The sequence below is a fragment of the Astyanax mexicanus genome, chromosome 2 (genome assembly GCF_023375975.1).
Source record: "Astyanax mexicanus isolate ESR-SI-001 chromosome 2, AstMex3_surface, whole genome shotgun sequence".
Lineage (NCBI taxonomy): Eukaryota > Metazoa > Chordata > Actinopteri > Characiformes > Acestrorhamphidae > Astyanax > Astyanax mexicanus.
In genome coordinates, this window is record NC_064409.1 from 30,774,788 (window position 1) to 30,800,489 (window position 25,702).

At 37.5% G+C, this 25,702-nt stretch overlaps 1 protein-coding gene across 4 annotated transcripts; it reads right to left on the reverse strand.

The window, feature by feature from the left end:
• Positions 1–4,209: 4,209 nt before the first annotated feature.
• Positions 4,210–25,418, reverse strand: tbk1 (TANK-binding kinase 1). Of its 4 annotated transcripts, none has more exons than XM_007256026.4 (22): positions 25,230–25,418; positions 22,819–22,922; positions 20,431–20,526; positions 19,319–19,459; positions 18,563–18,692; positions 17,848–18,029; positions 15,668–15,828; positions 15,419–15,529; positions 15,006–15,185; positions 12,615–12,811; positions 11,678–11,736; positions 10,982–11,073; positions 10,608–10,709; positions 10,353–10,431; positions 9,068–9,189; positions 8,775–8,851; positions 8,594–8,633; positions 8,316–8,417; positions 5,841–5,937; positions 5,600–5,700; positions 5,063–5,134; positions 4,210–4,975 (listed from the first exon to the last, which is right to left on the reverse strand). In XM_007256026.4, the coding sequence occupies exons 2-22, from the start codon at positions 22,903–22,905 to the stop codon at positions 4,966–4,968; spliced, it is 2,238 nt and encodes a 745-aa protein (XP_007256088.2). In that variant the 5' UTR covers positions 22,906–22,922; positions 25,230–25,418; the 3' UTR covers positions 4,210–4,965. The 4 variants fall into 4 exon arrangements, with proteins under 4 accessions (XP_007256088.2, XP_007256086.2, XP_022527257.2 ...); XM_007256024.4 differs by having other exon boundaries at positions 4,210–4,955; positions 25,230–25,417; XM_022671536.2 differs by lacking the exon at positions 25,230–25,418 and adding an exon at positions 24,761–25,185 and having other exon boundaries at positions 4,210–4,955.
• Positions 25,419–25,702: the final 284 nt, after the last annotated feature.

The window sequence follows — 25,702 nt, forward strand, 5'->3', positions numbered from 1 at the left end:
CGTTTGCGGTAGTGTTATGAATGATAAACCTGGACTGATACAGACTGGAAACATTTTATCCAGTTTCTGTTTAGGATCTAATGCCAGTAAGGTTAGAGTATGGACTCTTTGTGAGCAGTTATTTAGAATATTTCACAGGTACAGAAGGATTTTTTTGTTTATTAATACAGTTGTTTTGTTGATCTTGTGAGCTAGTTCCAAAAAACAAAGTTTGGTTTGAGATTTCACATTTTGTGAATGTGTCAATCCACTGTATTATAAAGACTGTCACTGTGAAGACTAGAGAACACGACACAATTTAGAGAAATGGCAATTTGAAAGAAATGTCTCTTTGTGATGTCTCCTGGTGCTATAGTGTTTATAAATGCCCTTTGATGGTCAAAGCTATCCAAATGTAAAATTGCGACAGTTTACATGTAAATGCAAAGTGTTCTGCTCAGGTTGGATATTAAAGGAAAGCACAAGGACATTATCTCAGAGTTTTTTATCTGTTATTAGCAGACCTCCCATGCTCTGCATGTTGTCACATTTATTTTTAATGTACTATAGTTGTTTTGACTATTAGGAATGTTTTGTATTTCAGTTATAATAAACTATTAATCTGTAGCAATTGCCTTTTCTATAAGGCCTGATTCTGTCTGATTCTTTGAATTTCTAGACTTCTAGTTACAGTGCATGATAAAGTATTTTCTCCCCTACAGATTTCTTTTGTTTTTGCTTTTTTTTTGTCATACTGATTCAGTGGGGAAAAAGTATTTAGCCAGTCACCAATTGTGCAAGTTCTCCCACTGAAAAAGATGAGAGAGGCCTCTAATTGAAATCATAGGTAGACCTGAACTATGAGAGACAAAATGAGAAAAAAAACCCCAGAAAATCACATTGTCTGATTTTTAAAGAATTTATTTGCGAATAATGGTGGAAAATTATTTGGTCAATAACAAAAAAGCATCTTAATGCTTTGTTATATATGCTTTGCTGGCAGTGACAGAGGTCAAAGGTTTTCTGGAAGTCTCTACAAGGTTGGCACACACAGTTGCTGGAATGTTGGCCCATTCCTCCATGCAGATTTCCTCTAGAGCATTGATGATTTTGCCTCTCATCTTTTTAAGTGGTAGTACCAGGGGTCTGGCCTGGGGAGAACCAGCTTCCGGGGCTTTAGCCCCGAATAATTTTCCAGTAGCCCTGAATCATTTCGCTTAGCTTAGCTGTACTATTTATGAGGAGACAGGACACAGGACCGCTGTGTAATTATGAAATCTCTTAATGCTAATCACAGAGCCGGTTCAAGGATAAAGTTCAGCCTTACAGGAGAAACAGCCAATCATCTTGCTGGTTTTGCAGAGCGCAGTGGGCAAGTAGGGAAGCCCCCTGCCCTGATCTTGAGGTCAAGAACAGATGGCTGGACATGCTCCTTTAGGATTTTCTGGTAAACAGCAGAATTCCTGGTTCTATCTATTAGAGCAAGTTCTTCAGGCCCTGAAGCATCAAACTACCACCATCATGTTTTACATTTAGTATGATGCTCTTTTTCTGAAATGATGTGTTAGTTTTACGCCAGATCTAAAAGGACACACACCTTCCAAAATGTTCCACTTTTGTCACATCAGTCCAAAGAATATTTCCCAAAATCCCAGGGATCATCAAGATTTTTCTTTGGCAAAGTGTTTTTTCTGTCCCGAAATCTCCCGAGGAGCCAGTCTCTTTCTTATTATTAAATCATTTACACTGACCTTAACTGAGTTCTTTAAATGTCGTTCTGGGTTCTTTTGTGACCTCCTGGAGGAGTTGTCCATGCTCTTTTGAAATCATTTTGGTTGGCCAGCCACTCCTGGGAAGGTTCACCAGAGTTCCATGTTTTCTCTATTTGTGAATAATAGCTCTCACTGTGATTCGCTGGAATCCCAAAGCTTTAGAAATGACTTTGTAACCTTTTCCAGACTGATAGATAATAAGTGACTTTGTTTTCTCATCTGTTTTTGAGTTTCTTCAGATCGGGGCATGTGTTGCTTTTTGAGATCTTTTAGCTGCTTCATGTTGTCAGACAGGTTCTATTTGTGTGATTTCTGGATTCTACAGGTCTGGCAGCAATCAGGTTAAAAAGTGATTAATCACAGATCATTTGTGTGTGTGGGGACAAACACTTTGGATAGTTTTTTACCTTAATAAATGAAATAATTATTTTAAAAAAGTGTGTTTATTAGTTACTTAGGTTATATTTGTCTGATATTAAAATTTGTTTGATCATTTGAAAAATCTATGTATAACAAAAATGCAAAAACAAAATAAATCTGTGAGGGGCAAATATTTTTTCATGCCCCTTTATATGATAAGTTTCACTATACCACGCTGAGAACCGCTAAGAGAAACAGCAAGATTTGAATGTTATGTTCTGTGACTGTTAATGTACACCAAGTTCTAGTGAACATCTCAACCCAGATGACGGACTGTTTTCACGTTATATAATATTGCTGTGTAGCTTTTTTGCTTGTATCTCCTATCACTAAAAAAAATGTAACCAACCTTGGTTCTGTTTGACAGAACCTAATTAGCTACTGATAATGGTTAACTTTTAACTTTCACTTAGTTTAAATTCATAAATTGGGAGTCAGAATGGTTAAAATGAATATTAAAATGAATATACAGAACACACATTAGGCATAGGCCTGTTGTCTTTCCCCTACACTGCCTAGAGCAGACCGCCCTTGCAAACTGAGTGAATGTGCAGAAAGGGACTAGTGTTGGAGGACCATTAAGACCCCTATCACTACTAAAGACGATACATACGACAACAGTTCCTTTATATGAGTGTGGCAAAGAGAATTCAGTTTCAACTGCAGTTTATGTGTGAAACAAATGGAGTAAAGTGACTTAAACGCCATGTTTGGCAGACACAATGCGTTTTAACAGCAGGCTTTAGAAGACGCTGTAAAATGAGAACTTGAAATTACTATATGAATACTCTATTTAAAGTAAATGGTCCAAGTTTATTTATTAAAGCTTCTTGTTAAAAAGTTGGACTGACTATATAAATTCTGTTGGCAATTTTTGCAAATTATAACTGAACCTTAGCTAAGGCCAGGCCAACCACTCAGCACATGCTCATTTTGACTTTACTTAGTTATATTGGGCTACAGAGCAGTTCTTCGGGGGAAACCGTAGAGGAGATCTAGTCATCACAAGTTTTTTAATTCATGTTTGACTGCCTATCTTCATTGTTGAAATGTGTTAAAGCAAGTCCCTGTGGTGCTAAGTGTGGCTGATTGTTGGCTGCGCACAGCTGGTCATGTTTGCATTATCACAAGCATATACTTTTGTTGAGAACTGAAATGAACACAAGATAAGATGGCTTAACCTTTGTTTTGAATTTTTGAAAAATGTAATATTTATATTTTTTTATACATGAAAAATAGATGATGTGACTCAAATATGATTAGTTGGCATAAGTACTGGTTTAGACACAGTGCTGACACGGTGCTGCTGCTGGGCTGATGCCATTCTTGTGACAGTATATGTGGATGTGACATCCTGGAGGAGCTGGAGTACATCTGAATCTGCAATCTGAACCACTTATTGTCTTTATGCTTCCAGTGGTGTCACTAATAAAATGCAAAACTAAAAAGTAACATTAAACTAAAGACTAAGAATATTTTGGCACTATAAGGTGCTTTTCACATTATTTATGAATTTTACTGGTTAGGTTGAAAGGAGCAGTAAAGCTACTCAGTATTAGCATTAGCTGCTAACCGCAGAGATAGCTCCTTCGTCGTCCAGAGGTGAGTATGTCCTACTGTAGCCTGCGCATTTACAGTGTTAAAACAATCTGCGTGGGACGAACAGCTAGCCGATAGCACAATGGCGGCATTTACTAGCACTATGCTGTGTTGAAAATACTGGAAATCTATACTAAAAAACCCTGAAAAATGCTTTACTCATCCAAATAAACAGTTTTCAGGAGAGAAATCAGTGTAGATTAACATCCAGTGCTCATTTGACTGTGAAAGATTTTTTTAAAGAATTAAGAATGTTTATTTAGGCACTTCCCCCAGAAGAAGGGGAATTTGAAAACACCCTTAATCCTTACTGTTGTCGCTTAAAATGCAAACAGTGCTTTACTAAATGTTAAATGTACACAATGGAATATGCTTCTTAATAAACTTTCTCATTATAATACACTTAAATATTCATAGGCTAAAAAACACACTTTGCAGACAACATTTAACTTTTTAATGTGACTATTACGTCAAAAGAGAAACCTTAGCTTTCTTGTGCCTGTCACCATGTAAGAAAAATGGAAGGTAAAAGCAGACAATTTCTCTTCATTCAGAATCCTCAGCACTCCTCGCTTTACAGAACAGTACTGGTCTGTTGTAATAATCAAACTAACAACAAAATCTGGGGCTTTATAAGGAACCTTTTCACCTGATTAGCTGTCACAACTTAAGCCTACACAAAAAATACAACATTAGAATGTTAATACACTCGTGGTGCATCTGCAGTGTTTAAACTTGTGGTCATGTGGAGTATTGAAAGATGCATACAGTACAGCCTAATTCTCTGGAGTCTTATGTTGTCTACTTACATAAATGGAGAGAAACAATTAAAGAGAGAAAAAAGCATAATATGAACACTGACAGATAAAAAGATCATGAAATCAGGCTTGAAAGCAGGCAGCTCCTATTTGAGTTACATATCAGGTAGGAAACAAAGCAGAAGAAATAAAAACTCTTAAATCAGTATTTACATTAACATTATATAGCATATATACAGTCATATATATTTGGCAAATTTCTAAGATCCTTTCACATCATGAACATAGCCCAAACCTCAAAACTTTTTCACATCCTGAATATAGCCCAAAAGACTTTGGCCTTAAGGACTGCTGTGTCATGTCTAACCAGTTCTTTCAGATTCGGTCCACATTTCTTAGTCCCCCATCTACTGTCAAAGTGCCAAACCTGAAACAGATCACACACAGCTTTAACTGAGTTATCTCATAGCTTCATATGGTGATATGATTTGTTGGCCTAACAGTGATCATGCACATTACAGAGCACGTAGTTACCTCTCCAGAAAGAGGTTGTTTTCTGCCAGCTCTTTGACCACGCCCTCCATCTCTTCTTTTAGTTTCTTCATCCTGAAAACCAAAAGTAAAACAGCAAAGATCATAAGCCAGAGTACGTCCTACCTGCAGTAGGGTCCAACCAATATACTGGTTATTTAATAATCTTGGCCTACATTGATGCCCTGTTAGTTTTGTTAATATCAGTATTTCTTCTGGTCATGCATCAACACTATCCAAACTTGTGATCACAAACCCCTGTGCAACTGGGGATGAGACACCTCCTGTCTAATTGTATAACAGCAATACAAGTTAAATTGGTGGCTGTTTGTTCATTTTGTATTTAAACTAACTATTGTCGTGTTCTGTACAACTAATGTTAATCTAAAACTAGTATGAGAAGTTGAAGAGTTGAATTCAAGGTTGAATTAAGGCAGTTAGTTACAACTAGCTCACAACAAAGTTTAATATGTTTAATTCCAAGACCAGTATTTTCCAGTAACTAGAACCCCAAGATAGAAAGGAGATACACCCACTCACCCCAGGGTCATCTCCACTAGAGTGCTCTGATTGAGGTAGGCCTGGGGCTTGATGGCGCTCGATGTCATGGGAATGACCTTCTTTGGTAGCTGATCCTGGACCTAAACACGCACACAATCTTTATTTAAATCGCTTCTCCTTCTTTTCTTCTCAATGTTTCCTAAAGCTCATTGTCACTCATTAACATTCTCAATCCCAACAAAACAATCACTAATACCATTCATAATCCCATGGCATTTACCATATATATACGCTGCATGATCATGTCAACTTCCTGTTCCATGCTGATGAACTGACCAGACAGTGACAGCAGCTGTTTTCTGACATGGTGCACCTTCCTGCAATGACATCACACTCATTAAATCCACTTTTGCCACTATTAGATGACATTCAGAGCAGACTCCTAACACCACTTCAATTTTCTTTTTATCTTTGCTTCAGAGAACAGGGCCTTCAGGTACTTCAGAATAAATGGCATTTAGAAAAAGGATAAGAAATATGGAAATTTTAGAGTAATACAGTACTGGGCAGAAGTCTTGAGCAGTAATGAAGACTAGTTGCTAGACTTCATTGTTATAATTCTCTTCAACATTTTGTTAAAATCTGATTTAAACAATTGCAATGTGTTACCTAGCTTAAAGTATCGAAACTGCTGTAATAAAATTTGTATTTTTTAGACATTATACCCCAGTTAGTTCTGACCATGCAATGTGATTGGCTGAGAGGCGTTCTGTAAGCGCTGGTATCAGCCGGTAATGCACTGTAATCGAAGCTCTCCATGTATTACTCCGCCACATACAGGTAACCTAGCAACGATGCAGCGCTTACAAGCCAAACAGCACAGCTACAAACAGAGCAGCAATAGAACTATTTTAATTCACAGAGAGTTTATAACCAAACAGATTGTATTTTCTCATCCTTTTTAACTCAAAACCTTTCAATAAACAGCGATAATCTAACTGTGGTATAACAGCAATAATACACTTGAGGTTTGTGCTATAATGTGCCAATATTACACGTATTAGTACTCACTCTTGTGTGTTATTGCTTAACAATCAACATAGGGTTGGGCGGTATGGCGGTATTTCGGTATACCACGGTATTTAAATATGGTGACGGTATTGTAAAATAGTGACGGTATATTAACCACGTGACGTGCCAAATCTGTACTTTGAAAAACGGACGTTTAAGACATTCTGCGCATCCACAATGAAAGAGCAGTAGGAGGGGTAAGCAGTTGGAGCTCCCTGATTGGTTATGGGGTGGGGATTCTCACTGAGGAGATCATACAGAATGAAGAAGACACAATGGGGAGCGTTAGCTGTGAGTCAAACAAGTTTTTTCAAAGAAAAACACCACTGCTGCAGTTTGGCAGCATTTTGAATTCGTTCCAAATGAAAAGGGGGAGCCAGCAAACCTAATATGAAACCAAAGACGGAAACTAATCAAACATGCATTTTTATCTTAAAACGAAGCACCCCTTTACCTTTTCATTATAGTTTAATTTTATTTTCTTTTTCTCCTCCAATTCAGTTAGTTTTAGTTAGTTTTGAGAGTGGGTTTGCTATTTTTCATTTGTTTTTACACATCATATTAGAGAGCTCAATCTGAGAAAAAACATAAACAAACTTAAAAACTCAATTAACTCTACAGGTTTCACTCATTTTCACCTAAATGATCAACTAGAGAAAGAGAAAGAGGTTTATCAGTTTATCCTCCCGCGTAGGGTGTTCTGGTGTATGAGTTACTCACAGGTAAAGGTTCTCACAGCTGCTACTAAAATAGACTTAGCTGAGTGGAGTTTATTCCTCATACTGTATCTCCTGTTTCTCTACAAAACACGTGCTTTTATCTCCCTCATGCTCATATTTTAATCCTATACAGAATTCTGCAGTTTCCTCAGGGTTTTCTGTCGTTATTTCGCGGTTAGCTTGAGCGCGTAAACAGAAGTAATTCCGCGGATCACGAAGGGGCTCTGCGCGCTGCTGCGTCTTGCTGTAATCTGACCCCCGCAGAATCCGGCTCCCCTTTGCGAGCAGAAACGGCACAACACCGCCCGCTGTTAAACTGCTGTAGTGGAAACAGCGCTTATAAATAAAATAACAAACACGAAAATTAAGAGTATTCTATCTGTAATTTTAGTTCGTTTTAGTTAGTTTTATTAACACACAATACAGTTCCAGTAAGTCAAGGTTTTTCTTTTAATTGCCGTTTTTATTAGTTTTAGTTAAGGAGAACTTTCACTTTTAGTTTTTGTTATTTAGTTTCTTGCATCACAGACTACTTCCTGGAGCCCGAACCGACCCGGCACGAGGAAAGTGATGGGAAATCTCGGTTTGACTTCATGTCAGGTCGGGTTCTGGCAGACATCAATACCGACTTCAATACCGCGCAAGCCTAAATCAACATAACCTTGCAGGACATTCATATATTTCTACATGTGAACAAACACACTGTTTTGTTGTGCAGAGAATAGTGCTCATTGCAAGTATTGCCAGCGGATTGGCTCCTTGTGTACAATCGCCCTAGAACATCTCTGGTCCTGTTTCCATGGCAACGGGCCATCCAGCCATCCATCTCCCTCTCCCCTATTCCTGCATGCCTCCTGTGGTTGCAGCTTTTTGCAGTCCTTAATAATTTACTGACTTGCTGATATCCACTCAGAACTGTCACCAATTAGCTCATTATTAAAGTGAGAGTTTAATAAATTCAGTACCTCATCCATTCCTCGCTCTTGGAGATGAAAAGACGGTACTTCATTGCACACTCGTCTGTAAACAGGGCACGGGCTTTGGTGGCGTGGAACACCAGCTTCTGCCTTAGAGTTTAGGAAAAAGAATAGCTGTTACAAAATGGCAGAGACATGGTCTAAGCAATGTCTTAAACCACCCTGTTAAGAGTGCTGCCTTCCACCCAGAGTCTAAAGGAAGACTCTCCAGTAGACCGGTTCTCCAGTGACAGAAATATTAGGTACAACAAAGCAGAAATACTTACTTGTCAAATTTGTGAATTTGTTCTTCATTGTAAGGTAGACCTAAGGAAAAACAATGACACTGTGGCAATGTTGCTGTTCTAACTGTAAACTCTACACTCTAAACATTAGACCAACATTTACATTAATAACAGGCAGAAATTAACTTGGAAATGATCTAAAATCAGCCTCTGCTATACTCACGTCTTTCAGCTTTGTCTTTCTTGAACTGCTGGTAGATGGCAGTTATAGCATCAAGAAGAACCTTTATTTTCTCCACACTAGAAAAAGTGAACATGCCAGGGAGTCAGCAGTGACCTCTCATCTCAACAAGTCACTATTAGATACTGGTCTGTTCTAACAGACCAAGAAAACAACACAGTAAACATATAGGGGCAGTGTTCCAGATAGGGATTAAGCCTAGTCCTGGACTACACAGCATTATGTTTGAAGATTTCCCACTGAACTACAGTGGAAATACAGTCAATAACACTCACTATCTGTCCTCAGGATGTGTTCCCACTTGCTGTGTCCACGTGTCGGTCAGTGTTCCTCCAGGGATGAACTTGTTTTTGATGTCTTGCATGGTCTGATCCATGGAGCCCAGTGACCCAGACAGCTGGGGACACAAATCCAAAATATGAGAATGACTAAGGTGTGGTATGAACATGTTTTTAACATCTTATTCACCAGATATATTGGGGGTAAACTGCTGTATTATATTTAGTGGTTCCCTAATGACTTTTTTAGACTGGGTGGTGTTTTGTCACGCCATCCAAGCTGAAAAATACAAAGAATATACATGTACTGTATGGTGTTTTACATTCTATTTATGTCATACTTCTATTAAGTGCATTAGGGTGTGACTGATTAAGAGTTCTGTACATCTATATGAGAATATCTAATGTGTGAATGAATGACAATTTATACTGGGCCATGAAAAAAAATCATATTGGTGCTAAATGGTAAGGCATGTAAAAAAAACTAGAAATAGAGATAAATAATTCTATATCTGGGCATAAATGTTAATTAATGAACTGTGTTTATTTAAACTTCCTCAAAGATCTTCTAAGACGTAGTAGTAATCTAGTATTTTTATATAGTTTTTATTTTAAATTGTGTTATAAACCAGTTTTCAAAATGTTTTTTAGTAAGGTTATTAATATGGAGTTATATGGTTAGACCAAAAGTACAGTTCCACCAGCTCAATTTATTAACTTAATGAAAGATTCATTAGATAAAGCAGGGTTTGGACCTACTCACACTCTCAAACATAAAATTAAAATGTACTGCTTGAATTTATTATAATTATCATAATAATGTTTAAAAAAACAACTAAGTAAAACACCAGGTTTAAATTTACTTGAACTGGATTGTCGACTACACAAAGACAGATCACACTGTAGATTAATCAGCAGGATGCATGCATTTACTACGAAAGTTATTTAGCTTCTAAATTAGTGTACTAAAATACATTTCAATTACTTTTGCAGTGGGGTTTATTGTAAAAGAAAACTCTTACAGAAACATTACACATGGCTGGTATTGCTGTTTTGCTTTTTTGCACAGTATTAGCCCTACATGCTTGGGGTTGGTACTGAGCAGTTTTTGACCACTCTTTCAACAAAAATGGTAACCGTATGGAAAATGTACTTAGCCTGGTGCAGGTTGATTGTCTTTTTCTGTATGTGTATCTGTTTAATTTTAGGTGAATGATGATTTTGAGTGGATGTAAAATTGTAAAAGCATCTGTAAGATCAAAAGAGAAAAATGCCCTCTTACTCGCATAGATTTCTTACGCAAGTCTGCAATTTCGTCGTATTCTTTGGATAACACGTGTCCCTGCATTAACACTCCACACCTAAAATTAACACAACAAATAATTATTATTAGTAATTTTGATTATTTACACACAATATAGCATTATTATTTTAAACTGGGAGCAATATCTCATTGCCACTAATAGCACAAGCACCTGGATGTTAGTGTGTACAGTATAACTATTTTTAAGTGATGAGAGAAGATCTGGGGACTTACAGCTGTTCGGCCTTTTCCAGTGTCTTGTTGCAGTGGTTACACATGTGAAAAACCTCTGCTTTCTTATGTACCTGCTCATTAAAGTCCTCCTTTATCAACTCACTGTGGAAACAGGCACACTACTGACCAGTTGTTTTTTATAAGCAACAAATAACAAATATCAAGACCATTTGTCTCGCAATCCAAAAGACACACACACACACACACACACACACACACACACACACACACACACACACACACACACACACACACACACACACACACACACACACACACACACACACACACACACACACACACACACACACACACACACACACACACACACACACACACACACACACACACAGTCAGAATTTATGTGGACTTACATGAGACCCCTAACTCCTTTCCTCACCAGCTCCTGATGGACAAGTAATGACTCTGAAGTTTTCCACAGGTGACCCACATCGCCTGCAAATGTCTGGAAAAGATGGAACACACAGTTTTGTAAAAGTTACTGTAAAAATGTTAACACTTCTATAAAAAGTGACCTATAACAATTATATATTCCACTAATAAAATGACATAAAAAATGTATCAATACAAAATGATGTAAAAATAATTCTTATTCGGGTGCAACCTTATTTATTCTTCCAAACAATTTATTTCTACCACATTTTCTGTGGTAAAAATAATAAAAAATGGGAGTCCAGATGGTGAGTTTTTGGAAATTCATAAGCTATTCCAATTTCACATCCTAGCACACTGGCTGTGATCTGGTTAAATGAGCTTACACAACTGATGAATACCAAGCCACTCCAGAGAGTTTCTGCACTAGATGTTCTAATGTTCTTGGAATTACAACCTTTGTGTATAGGTTTTAATTAAGAGTTACTGGTTTCAGAAAGACCTGATGATTTTGTCAGGCCCGGCTTACAGTGTGTTTATTAGTTTGACAATTCACAGAAACTCCTCTGACAACAATTAACTTGGATAATAAATAATAAGAACTGTTCTTTGACCATGTTTTCTAAAACTTGGTTAAAAGACACTTAAACGTTTGCAGGATTTATTACTCTTCTTACTTTAGCATAGCTGGCGTCCAGGTCCAGGTCATACCGTGGCTGTACTTTGGGAGGGCTCGCTGCAGAGACAAAATTCCCAATTATATATTATTATATTACATAAGATTTTACAATGAAGTACGTTTACTTTTAATGTATCTAGAAGATCAACAAAAATGCTTTCATTTTAAAATTACATTTAATGAGACAGTTTGGGTATGACTGTTGTCTAGTTGGCATTACAATGACTATGTACTGTCATGGCATTACAATGACAATGACCCAAATACAATTTTCTCAAATATGAATAACTTTCTGACTTTTTCACACTATCTTTTAAAATGTACCCAATATCGAACATTGGTCTGAACAGCTTGTGTCCCAAAACTGACAAGAATGCACAAATGATTTCATCATCACATCACAGGAGTTAAAGGAGGTGGCTGACAGCTGGGCTTATTGCCTTTTAGCTCACTGAGAATCGGACCTATAATTCGGCCATTGCTACCTCTGTAGTTTGGGTTCATCATTTCTCTAAATTTTGTTAAGAATTTGGCCATTTCATTAAAAACATGAAGCAGCTGTGACACCCCAAATATTTCAGATAAGCTATGCTGTTATCCCACAAGTAAAATCCTCACTTACTGCTATTGTCCATTTTACCTTTTCCTCATGCCTTTTTGCCAAAAAAAGACACACACATTCCACACTGCTGCAAATTTATATCAAATATTCAAGTTGACCAAACTGGAATAAAAAAAAAGTGTTCTCACAGCCACAAAAATAACCCATCTGTATCACACATGACAAAAAAAAGATCATATTTAGGCCACTTTATCTGCTGTGTGAATGTAGTGTTAGTGAAGCTCGTGAATGATTCTGTGTAGAACTGAACTCTGAGACTTTTAGAGACATATGAGATGATCTGATGTGTTGGGACAAAGTGAAAGAATCTTACGGTCTTCAAAGATAAGTCCGACAGTAGTGACCAGTTCTCTACTGAGCACCATGATGGGGTTGTCCCTGCTGGTGTGGGGGAACATCTGCGCTTGTCGGTTGGGGTCGAGTATCAGACGTCTGCCTTCATACAGCAGTTCCTGGTTGGGAGGGCTGATGTTGGTTCGTCTGTAGAGCAACTCCTGAAAGAGCGTAGCTCTGCAAAGATGGTGAACATGATCCGAGTCACAATCTGAGCAGTTTTTAAACCTCTTGTCAAACCTTATTTTGCCTCTGTAATCTAATCTGGGAAGCTAACTTTACAGACTGCAGGCTCTTTGTGCTTAAACAACGAGATGGAGTGGAACAGCTATCTTAAGAGTTTTATAAAAAACTATGTTGTACTACAGGATACAATACATTTACAAGTATCTATACAGCTCATCTAATTTAGTGTCTTAACCAGACCAGGTTAAGAAGAATAATAATTAGGGGTCGTAGCTCGCAGGTCATCCAAACTCCAAATTAATACATAAGTACAGTACTCTTATGTACTACTCAGTAAAAAATTATCTCAGTTGGCCTGATGGTGGCACTATAAAACAATATTTTGCATTGGGTCAATATCTCAGCAACTAAGCAAAGTCTTACCCCAACAAGTGTCACTTTAAAAAATATATATATATAATGTGTTTCTCAAAAATGACTTGGCCAATTACGTTGTGATTGCAGCTTATTAAAGATTAAAAATAAAAATTTTAAACTAGTTTTCATTGTATTTACAGCAGCACTGCAACAGATCATGAATGGAAAATGCTCCATTCTTAAACTGCAGCCCAAGCAGTTACAACTACATTTCCCTCAATATACTACGATTTTAATCACGTCTAATATTACAACTTTAATCTCTAAGTTTTTATGTGGCCCTAAAATATCATTGTATAAATTAGACTTGAATAGAATTTAGATGAAAAGGATTCAGATCGCTGACACGGAATCTGATGAAGCTGTGAAATTTGATTTGCCACATGACTCTGTGGAAGGCATCCAAGTTTTACAGCATCACAAAATCTGTCTCAACAACCACTTGTCCAGTTGAGCTGCCTGCTGCATCTGAGGCCTATTTGATAAGGATCTTATTAAGGAAAACTTAGTAATTAAAAAATTCAAACTAGTCTCTGTTTATAAAATTTTTGCAAATCGGGTCTCAAAACATCTTTGGAATATTTGGAAGTAATTCATTTTTTTTGTTTGTTTTATTTTTTGTTGCATATTTTGGCTAAAGTGCATAAATAATCAGAGCAGACTGGATTGTGTTTATAGTTGGATCTAAAACTTTGTTGTAAACTGTGAGATTTGTGACCAAATTGACAAATTATTTACACAAGGTCATCATGACAAAAATTGTTTAGTATTTTTCAGTAATATTATATAAAAGCGATGATAAATCAAAGCTTGTAGATTTTTCAAATAAAGTGCTTGGTTCTTTGTAATTCTCTTCCAATTAATTGCCTGAAAAAGCATTCTGGTGCCATGTGTGCCAACAGGCTTCTCTGTAAAACACCTATTATAATAATAATAATAATAATAATAATAATAATGTGATTATATAATAATGTGCTAACAATGGTAAACTGAAAATTTCAAGAACAAACAAATTATCGTGAGCTAACAAATTATAAGCCATGTTTAACATATCATAAATTAATGACAAAATGTTCTGAGTTTTGGTGATGAGAAAGACTGAAATTACTGAGAGCATGGCTGGCAAAGCAGAACATTTTTACAATAAATGTTTATCACATAATGAAAGGAAGATAAAGGAGTGTATTATAAACACACTTCCCTAAAAAAACACACACATAGTAATAATGGGCAGGGCAGCTTTGCGTGACTGGCTTTAAGAAGCACACTTAACACTGTGCTTCAACTGTGTTAAGAATGTGTAGCATGTTGTGGGAACACAATTCTGCATATATTTTTGGTGAAAGACAGGAATATGGCTGGAATATGCTCTATGCTCAACATCTGAATCCCAATATTGGGACAGTTTCACCCAGCGACAGGCCCGGCAAATCCCAATTACAAAATGTTTAAAGGAAAACTGCCCAGACTAGAAAAACTTTTTCTGATAATGTGAGAGGAACACCTGAGAGCTTGAGCTACACTGGGTTTTAGAGGAAGACATTTTTTTTATATAGTTGTCCCCTACTACCTGGCAACTGCAGAGGCCAGAAAGTTAATGATATAGGTAGGAAGTTATAAAACGTTACATTGTCAAACACAAAAAACACAGTCCAAAGCAGTCTACAAGATATGTCTACAAGATATTTCCTCCAGCCTACAAGATATATAGGGCTTTTCTTCATTATCAGTCCCTTTTAAAATGAAACTGACTGAGCAGTGTACTCACGTGTTGTATGTGTGGATGTAGACGTGATGTAATGTGGCTTGCTGCAGGCTGAAGACATACACCACAGTGCGGTGCAGTATGTCACTGGTCTCAGCAAAGAACTGGTCAAAGCCCCAGCATTTCTCCTGATCTACCTCCAATATATTTGCCAGCACTGGAGTTAGCAAACACTGTAAGCCTCTGAACCAGTGAGAGAGAAAATATTAAGTGGCCATTTTTATTTTATTTTTTTTACAAGCTTTATATTTTAACCTCAGACTAAAGGACATCGTGAATCCCTCAAAATGTAAATTTCTACCAAAAGGGATAAATGGTTGACATATAGTTACTCATTATAAGGGCTTTACATTAAAAGGTTTTGTTTTCTTTAGGTCAAAGCACAGCACACAGACAGAATGAAAGAGAGTAAATACCTGGACAGGCTACAGGACACTGGCATCTCTGCGCACCACTCGATCTTGCCATTCTCAAACTTCTGGTGTCCTGAAATGGCCCCAGATGGTTTCTCTGTAATTATCTTATACCTGTGAAAAAGTAGATAATCAAAATTAGACTGTAACTGATCAGCAAGCAGAATAAAATTCACTCTTTCACAATGTGTGGAAACAACTGTCTGCAATGTAGTTTACAGCTAATGTTTACAGCAAATGTGGAGGCCTTACATGACTTCTTTGTTCCTGCGTGGTCCTTCAAAAGGTCTAAAGGGCAGGCAGCCCGTGGCCGCATGATAGAACGTGACACCGATGCTCCACAAGTCTACTGTGGCTCCATACTTTTTCTGATGGTCTTTTCTCAATACCGCCCGTTCATACATGTCTGGGTGCTTTCACACAAACACACACAAAATACATTTCTTGAATTAAATTACATAAATCTTATAATGCAATAGTTTTTAATAATGATAATTCTTTAATCTCATTTGTACATGTACAGCGGTGCTTGAAATATTGTAAGAACATTTGGATTTAGAACATTTTTATAACCCAGTTAAACAAATGAGACAAAAAAAGGCGAGTGGGCACCCTGTTTTATTAAAAAAAAAAAAAAAATTTAAGTTTGTGGAAGCGTATCATGGCACGATCAAAGGATATTTCGAAGGACCTTGGACTCCACCAATCCACAGTCAGATAGATTATGTACAAATGGAGGAAATTCAAGACTTCTATTACCCTCCCCAAGAGTGGTTGACCAACAAAGTTCACTCCATGGCATGTAATAATCTGCAAGGTCTTAAAAGGACCCTAGGGTAACTTTAAAGCAACAGAAGGACTCAATCACATTGGCTAATGTGAGTACACATTAAAAGAACACTGAATGACATGCATGGCAGTGTTTCAGGAAGAAATCCACTGCTCCTCAAAACCAATATTTCTGCTTGTCTGCAGTTTGCTAAAGATCACATGGACAAGCCAAAACAACTGTAAGCTAGCATTGAGAGAAAACTTCTGTGGCTTTCAAAAGTATTCACACCCCTTGAACTTTCACATTCTGTCACCTTACAACCCCAAACTTAAACAAAGTGTTTTATTTAGCACATAAAGAACATATTTAAAGTAGCACATAATTGTGAAGTGGAATAGAGTACTGGTCAGAGAAGCAGCCAAGAGACCCATGGTCACTCTTGAGGAGCTGCAAAAATCTCCACAAATGGTCTTTATTAAAGAGTCGACAGCAACTTTTGCAGTTTGCCACAAGCCATGTACGGGACACAGCAAACATGTGTCCCCACTGTTAAACAAGGTGGTGGCAGCATCATGCTGTGGGAATGCTTTTCGATGGGAAAATGGATGGCGATAAATACAGGACAATCCTGGAAGAAAACCTGTTGAAAGCTGCAAAAGACTTAAGACTCTGAAGGAGATATACCATCCAGCAAAATAACAACCCTAGACATGCAAAGCTGGTACAGACAAACCCCAAAAGAGTTTCAGCTGTAATTGCAGTGAAAGGTGGCTCTACAAAGTACTGAATACTGAATACTTTTGCACCTCACACTTCTAAGATATTTGATTAAAAATTTGAAAACCATCTATTATTTTCATTTTACTTCACAATTATGTACTACTTTTGCAAGACACTGTATATAGACATAATCCACATATCATATCAAACCACAGAACCTACTAATGTAACAGCACAGTGACATCACTGTTATCAAATATAAGGGATTAATTCAGCTTAGAAAACAGTTAGCATCGTCAGTTAGCCATTAGGTAAAACCCATGGCAGGTAATATAAATAAAAATACGTATACAAAAGCCAATGACTGTATAGAACAAAATAATAAAACTTAGATTAAATATCTAAATAATGTTACTATTTGCATCTCATTTTAAAGACTTCTAAAATGAGATGGTATATTGTATTATTACAGAGCAACAAATTAAATTTATTAAATGTAAAAAAAAAAAAAAAATGTATGAGTGTATCTACTCTAAGATATATTTATGTAGCGCAGAAACACCTGAAAATAACCTCTGGCATGTGTGTCTATCTTTTATAAATGCTTTGTAATTTATAGGTGAATAAGTGTACATCAAACTATAAATAATTGGCATAGAGTTCTAAGAGATATACAGTATTTGTTACTGTTACTGACTGATGTTTATTACATAGAGCTTTTAAATCTATGCCAGTTATTCATTTATTCTTTTGCTCCACAGCTAAAAGTCTATAGAACTGTATAGTTAAACATACCTTGATTATGTTAATAAATGCTTAATTTAGATTACTGTCATCACAAAGCATGTGATGGTGATCCACGACATTAAATTATCACTGCAAATAAAATAATTATAAAAAGCATTTGAATTTAAGCATTAGTTTCATTGCTGTCTCTTACCAAGTATTCCTCTGTTCCATACAGTGACACAAACTGTTCATCATCTTCCAACTCCCGTGCTGCACCAAAATCAGTCAGCTTATAGACCGAGCGTCCATCTTCACCTATTACACGCATGATGTTCCCTGGCTTAATGTCCCTGTGCACTATTCCGTACTCACGCAGGTGGTTCATTCCGGCTACTGTAAACACAACAGCACTGAGATCAGAGACAGAAGACTTATACAATCTGTTAGAAGAAAATGATTCAGACAAAAATAAACAATTATTTAACAAAAGAACATAACAAAGAATCTATTTTAGAATGTGGTTAACTGTAATGGAATCAGCCACCCCTAAACGACACAGTCATGCAAAAAAAAAAAAAAATACACCAAAGTGAACCAAAGAATTCGATAAACCAGGAAGCCAATTTTTCTTTTAATAATGTTTCTGAGCAGATTTGGTATCACAGGCAAGTATTAATGCAGGCATGCACATTTAGATGATTAAACAAACACACTTAAAAATGACGCTTCTGATACTACTCTCTATTAAGGGGGATTTCTAAGCATTAATACAGAATGGCTCAGCCAGTCAAACAGAAAAATAAAAAGATTTTGTTTCTGGTTCTATTTATGTTTTGTTAAAATTGTTTGCTTTTGGTTTTAGTTTTGGTTCCCTGCACATGTTAGACAAAGACAAAGCAATTCCTCTCAGTTGAGGTGACATTTACCAACATCCTGCAACACAATGAGAAACTCGTCTTCAGGCAGTCCGTAAGCATTAGAGGGCTCCTCCAGAACTGTGTACAGACTTCCATACGGACAGTATTCCATAACCAGCACCTTATGACGAGAGTTTGACTGTCGGGAGTAACAACAACCCAAAACAAAGGCATGAGATTATTAAGATTACTTTCCTATTATTCATACATTGTTATGTTAAAGTTAAACAGGTTTCACAACATTATTACTACAGTAATATCTTAAACTGCCTTAACTGCTATAGCAAATGGAAATCAGCCAAGACCAATTCTGTTGTCTAGTTTCCTCCATTTTTACAGCAGCATAATGACGTTGTAACTGAGGATTAACGATTAGCATGTTTTTTTATTTGTATATTTAATGCAATTATTTCATGTAGAAATTTGAGATCACATACAAACTTAGCCACCAGTCTTAACACTAAAAAACAAACTTCTGACATCAGACATATCTTGGCTGATTTACTACAATTGGATTAGGAGGGATGATTATGTGCATTTTTTCACACCCCAAAACACTGGTAATGAGCTGTCTATTATGCATCAAGTGATATCTAGTACCTATTCATTTAAACACATTGGCATGAAGCAGCAAGGGACCTTGTGTTCAGTTGTTTCTGTCATGACCCACTTTTAGGTCATAGTAATGGCTAAGTTCATTGAATACTTCCAAAAGAGAAAAATGCACTGGAACAGCTGACTGATCATATCACTCAAATACTCTACCTCTTCCTCCACAGCAAAGAGTTTGACAATGTTTTTGTGGTTAAGCTTCTTCAGCACCTCAAACTCCCTCATTTGCACATCCAGAGGCCGCAGAAAGCTCAGATTATTGAAAACTTTGACTGCATAGAGATCACCTGTTTTCTGAAAGAAATAGAGAGAGAGAGAGACAGTGGAGGGGTAAAGACTATGAACTTTGTTTGAATGTAATAAACATACAGCCACTGCTGATAAACATTAAGGTAAGCTGTCCCTGTAAGGTAATTCTACTTATTCTACCTATTTCTTCACAAACTAACTGTTTTCCGGTAAAAGATACAAGCAGTAAAGGGCTAGGATGACAATGAAGGCTATCTGAGCTTTGTAATGTTTTAGCCAAAAATCACACTGCTGAGTAGAGGTGCACAATATATTGTTTAAGCATTGTCATCAATGTTGTAATGTTCTGAGTGAACAGCGCTGTCTCCCTCTCTGTGTGAGTGATGGGCTGCTGCTGCTGCCTGAGAAGCACGAAGGGGAGCGGGAGCGGGCATAAACACAAGGTAACCGCATGGCCTCCACATGGCTGGGCACGTGCTGTTAAACGCAGCGGCAGAAAACTGTGCGCCTCAGTCCGGCACAGTTTTGCGCAGATATTTCCTTGCTCTTATTTACCTGATGTCTGGTGACATCACGGGTACTGCATTGTTTAATATAGCAATACACAGAGATGAAGTTTGTGAACTAGTTGAGTGGTTTAGATTTTGTTTTGTTTTCTTATTTGCATCACCGTTTTTTATATATGAAATTAGGGTTGGGCGGTATGACGGTATTTCGGTATACCACGGTATTTAAATGTGGTGACGTTATTGTAAAATAGTGACGTATATTAACCATGTGACGTGCCAAATCTGTACTTTGAAAAATGGGACATTTAAGACATTCTGCGCATCCACTATGAAAGAGCAGTGAGCAGTGAACCACTGATTGGTTATGGGGTGGGGATTCTCACTGAGGAGATCATACAGCAAAAACTCAATAAACTCTACAGGTTGCACTAATTTTCACCGAAATTATCGTCACAAATAGCCACATTTGTGCTGGAGTAGCAATAAAACCCCAAAAAACCAACCAACCGTGAGGCGCTCTGCGCACTGCCCAAATCTGACCTCCGCAGAGTCCGGCTCCCCTTCTCGAGCAGAAACAACACAACACCACCCGCTGTTAAACTGCTGTAGTGGAAACAGAGCTTATAAATAAATTTACAAACACGAAAATGAGGGTATTCAATCTGTAATTTCAGTTCGTTTTAGTTTTTTCTTTTAATTACCGTTTTTATTAGACTCAGTTAAGGAGAACTTTCACTTTCAGTTTTCGTTAACAATAATACTTTGTTACTTAGGTATATGGTGATTTATCAGGCCATGGCTTTATATAAAATAAAATAGTATTAAAAACGTAGATGACAACATCAGACTATTTCCTGGAGCCTGGACTCGACCAGAGATTTTCCATTACTTTCCTCGGGCCGGGTCGGGTCCGGGCAGAGAAATAAAAATCAAAGTATCCTGCTATGTAAAAGAATGGAAAATTAATAACAATAATAATATAGTTCTGCATACTAGAGTTTAGATTGTCTGCCTGAACCCGAGCCTGAACGCGAGCTCATCCGCGCGTTTAAAACTCCGCAGGTGGATAAATAACAGCATTTAATAAATAAGATATGAAATAGGAAAATAACTAACTAAACTAAGCTCAAAATGCTAAAGGCAAATTAATCTAACGAATTCTAAAATATTAAAACGAAAGTGTACACACAGGTACAAAAATAAAATAATATACAAAAAAAATTATTTGCTTTGTATCAAACGAAGAAGGACAATGCATCTGGCAGATTTCACACCATCACACATCTCCAGCAGCTCAGGCAAGGAGGAACATGCTAAAGCATGCCCTCACTGTTGCATACATGTGCACCAAGAGGATGTCAAAGGCTCAGTGGCTTGGTGGAAATCCCCCTTCAGTACATTTTACTGCTGCTACTATACAGGAGCCATGGATCACATGACGCTGTGGTACCCCACACGCAAATGTCTCTCACACACAGCCTGTAAACCAGCCTAGTGAGGAGGACAGATTAGCAAGTCTTTTGCAGAGGCTGTTTATAAAGATTATAATCAGATTAATGTTTACAGCTGTGTGCCTGGTTAGTGCCAGCTGTAAACATGTGATATATGTAGATTGTTCACAATATGAACACTTTACACTCACTGAATTTGTGTGTACATATTACTGACCTTATGCCACACTGTTAATATATTGTGCAATAAATGAATCAGAGTACCCACAGGTAATAACAAAGGAACTGTCCAGACAACTTCCACATTAGTGGCACATTTATTTAGCCTTCACTGCAGGAATAAAAGACTATTTACAAACTGTTTTTTGTAACATTTGAACATTTGCTGTTACAAAAAGCAGTGTGATAAGTTATATTACAGATTAAACAGTTTGGCAGTGATTTAACAGGCTCCTTCAGTAACATTCATCCAGACTTTACTGAAAGATTTACTATAAAAACTTTGTTAATATAAACATTTTATCATGCAGTGATAAATGTTTTTATCATGATTTACAAAAAGCATTTTCTGATTATATTGTGGATTTTGAAATATCACTGTACTAGGCATGTGACAGTATTGTATTTTTGACTGCCACTACTGATGCATTTTATGTCAGAATATTGTGACGAATATTGTGTCTATTTTAATGATATAGTACATACACTCTAAAATGTCTTTAAAAAACAAGATATGATGTGTGTACCAGGTTACCTATTGCTAGTTTACCTTTAAAAAAATACTCGAGTGTGAGTGACTTTACTCTGAAATGTCATTTGTAAAATCTCCAAGATTGGAATGTTGGATTGTACAACACTTACCACACACCTGTAAGACTGATCTGTGCTACACATAGCAGGTTTCTCTCACTTTCATTCTGCCAAACATTAACTACCCAACACAGATACATGCCAATTGAAGATCCTCCATACATATTGTCATTTCAATACATACTGGTTTCATATAAGCTGGACTATTATTTTGCAGTTCATTTTATAGAACTTAAAAGACCCTTGATCCTGAAAAATGACTAAAATTGTCAGGACTAACATTACTGGAAAATACCTTCAATAATTTAATTACCTTAGCCTTTTTCTGCAAGGCTCTACATTTTAAAGAGCAGCTTTACAGTAATATAGTTGTTTACAGCATGTCATTCACTTTGCTTGTTTATACTGGATGGATCCTGTATTAAACACGCAGATGAAAATGAGAAACACAGGCTTGTGGTTTTCTTGCATCCTAATTGACTTATCAGGCTTGAAATATACAGACCCTACTGCCATAACCACATTCAGCAGCTGGGTGTTGACTACGCCACATGAACCACACTGGGTTAGATTAACACAAATCCTGTTTATAAGTACACACGTTCATGAAAGCACATAATCCTACCACGCTTACCTTGTGCCTCCCGCGATACACATTGGCTGTGGCACCTTGCCCCAGCAAGTCTGAGAGCAGCCACAGGTAATTAGTTGTACTCTGCATAATGGCTTCTAGGATGCCTGCAGAAAAACACATAAATAAAACATAAATAAAGTTATAAGAGCAAATAGTGAATGAAGATGGTGTGTTTAGTGAGAACTCTTGTTTAGTGCTGCACTCTCATTTAGCTCACCAGCTCTATTCAGCTTTAAATGATGCTGTTATGATGCCTCTACATTAGCAGTACCATGGTTGCTCGATAATCAGCAAGTTATTATAGCCAGAAAAGGGTCCTGTGACCTACCAGACACCCTAGTTTTAAAATGTATATATGTGATGTTACAAGAATGGTAGCAGAAGAACACTGATGCCATTTAATATAATCACAAATATACTTTGCCCTCTTCCCACTCAGGAATACCACTACTTTCAATTTAAAAGAAAAAATATTCAGAACTCCTAATTAGTGTTGTTGATATTTCAATTAATAAATACCAATAAATAAGCGAGCTACCAAAATTGGTTTTGAAGAAGTGAAAAAAAGTATCCGACAGGTCCTTTTTTATCGAACTGCAGTGGAACTTCTTAGTACATATAGCATCTATGAAAAAGAAAACAATTTTTATGAGGCCCTGTTTATCTTTATTTGTGATTTTTTTAAATTGAATGTAATTTTAAAAAGTAATAAACGCACTTTAAGATATTTGAAATAAAATGCTTCAAAAAGTAAATAAAACTTGTGCAGGAATTGTTCTGTCACTTTGGCTTTGATTGCAAAATATCTGTAGGCCATACAAGATAGAAACATTGTCTTTACCTAGGCTTTTGAGCATGGGCGTGGTAGTGGGGGGAAAAGTGGACCTGACTACACAGGGCCCGAGTAAAAAGAGGGGCCCATGAAAATCCACGTTCATTGTGTACTGGCATGGACAGGGGCCCACTGACATTGAGAGTGTACAGGGCCCAGAATTTGCTGCTACGCCCCTGCTTTTGAGCATGCACTAGATTCAGCTATAGACTTCTGTTTAACAAGGTCAAAAACAGTTACTCTGTCACTTATTGAGATAGTCACCATTATTATCTAGCTAGATAAGATAAAATATATTAAATCATATAGCTTTTTCTACTAGTGTTATTCCTCCGCTTATGTTAGGGTGTTTTAACCTAAAATCATTCGAAAATCTGTACTCAGTTTTATTGGTAAAAGCCTAAAATAACTCAAATTCAAGATTTCTGTAACAGGTTTCTATTTGTAAAAATTATACATTAAGATATCTGCAATTTAGCTTGACTAAAATTAATATGTATTTGATATATGTGCAGTTTTAGTTCTCTATAATATAGGGCTGTGTACCGGTAAGAACTTGGTGACACGATAAGCATCACGATCATCATAAGCATAAAATCTGAGTAAAGGACGTTTCATTGTTATTCAGCCTGAACAGCGGGATCTGAGTACAGAGTACAACACTGCTATCTGGTGGGTGGGGTATAATTTTAGACAAATACTATTTGGATTTTTACTACTCGTACTACTACTAGTAAAAATAATAATAATAATAATAATATAAAAAATGCTACTCAGGATTAAACTGGTGATGTCAATCTGGAATTACATTTCATTTTCTACTTGTAAAAACAGTTATAGATATCTATGACTTTCTTTGTTATTGTTTCTTTGTTATTGTAGTGTTGTTATTGAAATGAAGGAAATAGAGTTCTAGGACCTGTAGATCTGACAGTATTTCTGTTAGATAAAACTGTACTATTAACTAGGTTTCAGAGATCAGTAACTGAATCAGCTCGAGGATCATTGCAAGAAACGACCTGAGGAGCGTCAAGTTTCAGTGTGACGTCACGGAGGTGGGAAATTCCCACTTTAGTGATCAGGAATAAAGCAGGAGGGAATATAACTAACACGGGAATGGGAATAAAGCGGGGGATTTCTCGCAGCCTGGCCCTGAAACTCAGAAATCAGCGAGTTCACATCGCCAGCAGCAGCAGCAGCAGTGGACACAGACACGGGTACAGACAGCAGATTCCGCGCAGTGAAGTGAAAACGAAAGCCAGCCTTTTCTCCATCAGAGAGGCCGACAGCGCCTGACTCCCCGTCTCTCGGAGACTGACACCTTCAGCCCGCGGCTCCAGACATCACACGGGGATCCTTCCTCTCTCCATGTCTAAGCTCAGCGAGCTCGAGCCTGTGTCTGAGCTCGAGCCCGTGTCTGAGCTCGAGCCTGTGTCTGAGCTCGAGCTCCGGCCGCAGCGCTGCTCTCCTGCCTGCAGGAGCGGCTCCGAAAGCAGACTCCGGCGGGACTGGTCTGCGCACGGCCCCGGGGAGAGGTCAGGCCTGATATTCCGTATGAACAACTGTTAAATACACTCACCACCGCCAACGGGCAGGCTGAGAATCTACCGTCTCCACACAGCGCTCCTCTGTTTATCTCCTCCTCACCCAGGAACCCAGCACCAGATCCTCTTCCGCTCTGCGGGCTGACCTCACTGCCTCACGTGACTCCAGCGCTTCAACAGGAGCGCCGCCGTGCTGCAGCCCGGAGTATAGACCATATACATCATAGACGCCACATCGACTGACGCCATATATAGGAGATGGCCTGTCAGCGTGGCCGACATATTGGAGGAGGCAACCCTGCGCCCCAGTGCATTAATTTACACTGAGGAAGGTGAATAATACACCTATAATAATCACAACTCTAACATTTTTACCCGATTTCCACACGGCTTGGTTTGTTACAAAAAGCAGACATGTAGTAATAATTCAGGACGCTGTCACACGTTAAAAATATGTGCTTTCATGCGAAAATTCGTTGTATTGTGCTCTTTAACAAAGACAGACATA